Source organism: Labeo rohita, chromosome 25 (genome assembly GCF_022985175.1).
Source record: "Labeo rohita strain BAU-BD-2019 chromosome 25, IGBB_LRoh.1.0, whole genome shotgun sequence".
Taxonomy (NCBI): Eukaryota; Metazoa; Chordata; class Actinopteri; order Cypriniformes; family Cyprinidae; genus Labeo; species Labeo rohita.
Genome location: NC_066893.1, coordinates 22,241,398 through 22,246,960, shown reverse-complemented (window position 1 = coordinate 22,246,960; position 5,563 = coordinate 22,241,398). Strand labels below are relative to the sequence as shown.

At 41.6% G+C, this 5,563-nt stretch overlaps 1 protein-coding gene across 1 annotated transcript; it reads right to left on the bottom strand.

The window, feature by feature from the left end:
- Positions 1-982: 982 nt before the first annotated feature.
- Positions 983-5,359, bottom strand: glcea (glucuronic acid epimerase a). The gene is made up of 3 exons (XM_051099228.1): positions 4,870-5,359; positions 2,667-2,906; positions 983-2,562 (listed from the first exon to the last, which is right to left on the bottom strand). Exons 1-3 carry the CDS (start codon positions 5,357-5,359, stop codon positions 1,538-1,540), a joined length of 1,755 nt encoding a protein of 584 aa, XP_050955185.1. The 3' UTR covers positions 983-1,537.
- Positions 5,360-5,563: the final 204 nt, after the last annotated feature.

Sequence of the window (5,563 nt, the reverse complement as noted above, 5' to 3'; positions counted from 1 at the left end):
CGATTGCAGAGTGGATCACCTCAGAAAAAAGCTAGGTAGATTGTCATTATTTTATAGCTTACTGGTCATTAGGATTAATTTATTTAATATATATGTATTCACAACTTAGGAGGAGGAGTATTTTTAAAGTTTAAAGACATTTAAATGGTGTTACATATAGGACCCAAGTCATAGGGCTTAATTAATAGAGGGTTTTCACAATGCATCAAGTGGCAGCACTGAACAAAACCAGTATATTTTGCTGATTATGGCTGCTGAAAATGGTCAATTATTGTCATGGTTTGGGCTGTACTAATCGGTGGGACTGGGAAAAACATTTGGAGTACTGTAGACTGCCAAAAGCTGTAACAAATCAAGGAGAAGAGTGCAAAAAAACTGTCTGAGGAACAAACAGCGTTTGTGGTTGGCCAAACTGAACCAGGATTTCCAGGGCAAGAATCTTAACAACATTTGTGTTTGTTCTTATCATTTCCAGTCAGGTAGGTGAAATATTAGGCTAATATCTTAATTAATACTGCTCGTATATCATTACCGCCTATACATTTTAGTTTGTCAAAGTATTGTGCCCTATCCTTCTTACTAAGTCCTTCTCTATATGATTTAGAAGTTTCCACATGTTTTTTTTTTTTTTTTTTTTTCCCGTGGTTTAGATTAAAATAGCAACAAAGTACATTCACCGTCCGATCCATGCTGTTGTTTACATCTTAGTATCTCCAATATGGCTGCGCATCCTGGCAACTGAACAAACCGTGAAGCAAGTGCAAACCCTCTAGTACTGTGGCAGTACCAAGATATAATGATTGCATCAAGTCATAACACCATGCCACAGTGACTAATAATTACCATATGCCAGGGTTTTACATGAGACTCCAAGGTACTTCAAAAAATACTGTGGTATTAATATGATACGTGCCATATGTGTCTCTCTGTCCACTTTTTTAGTAGCAATGATTGTTTACAGAAAGTTTTAAAACAGCGCAAATAGCACATTTATTTAAACATTAAATAATTACATACTGAAAACAAAGCTATTCAAATTGTGCAACTGTATCAAATCACAAAGACCTATGATATGATTGTGCTTTCAAATACAAAGATCAAATATTTCTAAAACATACAAAGCACTCATTTACTATTATGCAATAATTATGACATTTTGCAGCATAACCTATTCATAGATTCATTAATACACATCACTAATCATTAGTGACTACTCACATTTACTAATTGTATGCAAGATATACAGTCATTTCATTTTAGAGCAAATCTGCTGTGCTTTCTTTAAAGTCTGTTAAATAACTGTGCATTGCTTTGTACATTCAATTATACCATGATATTTTGGAAATAAATATTTTAGGTAACTCCACATTCTCAAAGTCTGTACATCAACTCTTCAGCAAGACACTTTAATCAAGTTGGATACAATATGCACCCTTTTCATATATAGTAAAAATGCTTATTTAATTATTAATGCTCAGTTTACTGCATTCTCAAACAATAGTTCAAGATTTTATATGAAACTGCTCTCCAAGAAAGTCTAGTTGTGCTTGGCCCGGCCTCCTTTCAGGTAAGTCTTCCAACGTTTCACATAGTCCCTGAAAATGGGGGCGCTGTCGATTGATGCGAGCAGCTGTAACTGGTTGATGTGCGTGGTGTGGTAGTCCCATCGTGCTAAATTAGGGGCAACACCCAAGGTAAAGTGTCTCAGGTCGTAAACCGTTCCAGAGCCAGTGTCAAACAAGGGCAACATGGCCTTAAGTGACTCCAGTCCTTGACTGAAGAGTACACCTGCTTCTCGACCAAGCTTGTTGCCTGCCGTCTCCGCCACATCGTACAACCCAATCAGAGAGTAAATAAAGCCGTTAAGAACAAACGAACTAGGCGTTGTGGGGTATTCCTCATACCAGTCGTACTTGTTCATAAATGTCGCCTTGACGCCATGTTGTTCCGAAGTCCTCTTGAATGGGGACGTCGCTCGGATTGCGGCACCGAGGTATGCAGGGTTATGTGTCACTAGGTACGCCCTCACCAATGTCGACATGGCTTGGCCTTGGGCCATGGCCGAGTACCATCCGGGCTCCAAGCTCTTAAACCCCTCTCCGAGTTTACGGGTCACCTTAATCGGCCACCCACCGTGCTCATCCTGGTTATGAAGAAGCCAATCGCTGGCGGCAAAGAAGGCAGCCATGTGTGCAGTGGAAGACACAGTGATATTGCTGATGAAACCAGAACCTCTTAGAACCAGCTGGACCACACGGCGAGGCATGATCTTGGTCGCCTTCACCACTTTGGTATTGGACAAACCAACTCCTTTACGTAAATCCGTCACTAAATCACGACTGACGGTACTCCAGGAGGCTCGAGAGCCGATGCCGTAGATGACCTCTCGGTCTTTAAAAGAAAGGAGGAGCGGACTAGTGATGTAATGGATGATGTAAGGAGGTCCCTTTTCTGTGGTCTCCAGAACCACAGAGACACTACCATTGGAGACAAACTTCAAATCAAAGGTCAGGACGAAATCTTTTGCATTGTCCAAGACCAAAGACACACCATCAGAGTTCTCTATGGAAACAGAACAAAGTTATCATCTATCTGTGACCAGCAAACAGCAAAACAGTCACTTTATCTAATTTCAAACCTACAAAAATTTCACAAGGGATTCATACCCGATGTGACAAAATGGTGTGCAAACCCAGCGTGACCTTGATCCTGGAGCTTAGAGAGCGTGCAACCCTGGGAGACAACCCAAGGACCTAAGCCACCCTCTTTTTCCTCTGACATGCTGTAAATCTTTATGTCAGGTGGCTTTTCTGTGAGGTTCTTGCTGTAGTGGCTCAGCCCATACTGAGCTATTTGGATGGGGTAGAAGTACCCCTGAGGACCCCACTGGGTAGAGATTGGTACACCTGTAAACAATAACACAGAAATGGGATAATTCTTTTTGAAACCATGTAAGCCAGGAGTGGCCAAGCCTGCTTCTGTGGCCAGTTGCACCAGCTGTGCATAAGTTATCATAGTTGCGATGCAACAGGCCACTAAGTTACAACTTAAGCCGGGGGTGGTGAACATCGGTCCTGGAGAGCTGCAGCCTTGCAGAGATTTGCTTCAACTCTAAACACGGGGTGCTTCTCATTTCCTCACGTCTTAGCTCCACATCCTTTAGGATATGAGGGAAGGATGCAAGGAAACAAAATGAGGACGGAGGAATCAAAGGATGAACACTAGAACATTCTTGATCACTCAAGCATCACTTAAAAGCATCATCAGCTGCGCTGAAGTGATGTGCAATTTGAGAATTTCGATGTTCTACAAGACGGCTAAGCTTGATTGGTTTCAAAGGAGCAAGGAAATGAGGAGGGATATTAAGAAGCACCCAATGTCTGAAGGGTTACTAGGAAGCTACAGGCAGGTGAGTTTTTATTAGGGTTGGACCTGAACTCTGCAGGACTTTGGCTCTCCAGGACTGGAGTTCACCACGCCTGACTTAAGCGCCACTAAATATTTTTGCATTGCACCAGTAAAGGAGAACTCCACTTCCAGAACAACAATTTACAAATAATTTACTCACCCCCTTGTCATCCAAGATGTTCATGTCTTTCTGTCTTCAGTTGTAAAGAAATGATGGTTTTTGAGGAAAGCATTTTAGGATTTTTCTCCATATAATGGACTTCCAAAATGCAGTTTAAATGCAGCTTCAAAGGGCTCTAAACAATCCCAGAGCTAGTGCTACACAAGCTTTTGTGCTTACAGTATACAAATTTTTATTTTCCAAAAAAAAAAAGACAGATCGTTTCGCTAGATAAGACCCTTCTTCACGACTGAAGACCGAAAGACATGAACATCTTGGATGACAAGGGGGTGAGTAAATTATTGGTAAATTGTTGTTCTGGAAGTGAAGTTCTCCTTTAAACTTAGGTGAAATGTAACTCCATGTATGAACTAAATATAAGACTCTGATCAAGAATAATGGTTGCAATTGCATCAATAAGCTTATCTAACAAATTTCAAACATACATTCTTTCAAACCAGAGGTGCCCAGTCAACAAACCTCTCTTTAATTCTGACATTAATTACTCATGTCGTTCCAAACCTGTAAGACCTTCGTTCCTCTTCGGACACCAAATTAAAATATTTTTGATAAAATCCAAGAGCTTCCTGACCCTGCATAGACAGCAATGGAACTACCACGTTCAAGGCCCAGAAAGGTAGTAAGGACACCGTTAAAATAGTCCATGTGACTCCAGTGTCCAGTCACATTGATTCAGTGGTTCAACCATAATTTTATGAAGCTACGAAAATACGTTTGTGCACTAAGAAAACATGAATAACAAATTCATTCAACAATTTCTTCTCTTTCGTGTCAGTCAGCATGCATTCACAAGAGTACCACCATGTATGTGTGATGCGTCGAGTCAACATTCTGACACTGTTGAACAAAAGTTGTTATTTCTGTTTTCTTTGAGCACAAAAAGTACTCTCATAGCTTTGTAGAATAACAGTTGAACCACTGCTGTCACATGGACTATTTTAACGATGTCCTTACTGCCTTTCTGGGAACTGAATGTGGTAATTCTGTTGCTGTCTGTGCAGGGTCAGAAAGCTCTCGGATTTCAACAAAAATATCTTACTATGCGTTCAAAAGATGAACAAACTCTAGAGTTAGAGCTGCACTTCACAGGAAGGTCATTCTCCAGGAACAAGATTTTAAGCATATATGATAATGTTGACATTTACACTTGTTTACATTTTAAGAGAAAGAACATTATGTGAATAAATGACCTGTGGCTTTTTAACACAAGCCCAATCTAAACGGTGTACATCTGTGTGCATTATTAGATGGGGTTGCCACCTTCAGTGTGGCGAAACTACCTTCAACACCACTGATGCATTTCACCCGATCCCGCACTTCCACATTGTAGCCCTCAAAGGACATGAAAACCCCATCTGGGTGGTAAGGCTCTCTCTGGGTGTACACCCGGGAGTAACTGTGGGAGAACTCAAACCGTTCCGTCCCATCATACTGCACCAGACGCCCGTAGACGTCAAAGTACCTTTCCACCCAGCTGAAGGGCAGATACACCTCGCCCCCTTCCCTACGGCCTTTTATGATAACATCTTCATTGATAAGACAATCAATCTGCTCGTAAGTGACTTCTTTGGAGCCAGGCGGGGCTTCGGGAGCTTGCCCGTTCTCCTCGTCCTTTTCTGGGGTGGGTGCAAACTCCAGCTGAGGTCTGATCTGTGTAGGCAGGTCTTTGTCGCTGGAGCACTTGTTCCACAGCAGTATAGTGATGAGGGCAAACACAGCACAGATGACTACCAGAGTCTTGTGATTGATGCGAGCCACCAGACAGCGCATTGTCACATCACAGCCATGCAGGGATAGTGGAACTGACACCAGAACATCTCAGGAAACCCTTATGGTTGCATTAAAGCGATTCAGGTGCAGCATCTGCGGATAGAGGTAAATACAGGTCCACCATTTTATCATATACATGGAATCACCACAGAATAAGACTATATATCAAATCTTACCATTACAAATCACTGGTATACTGAAGTC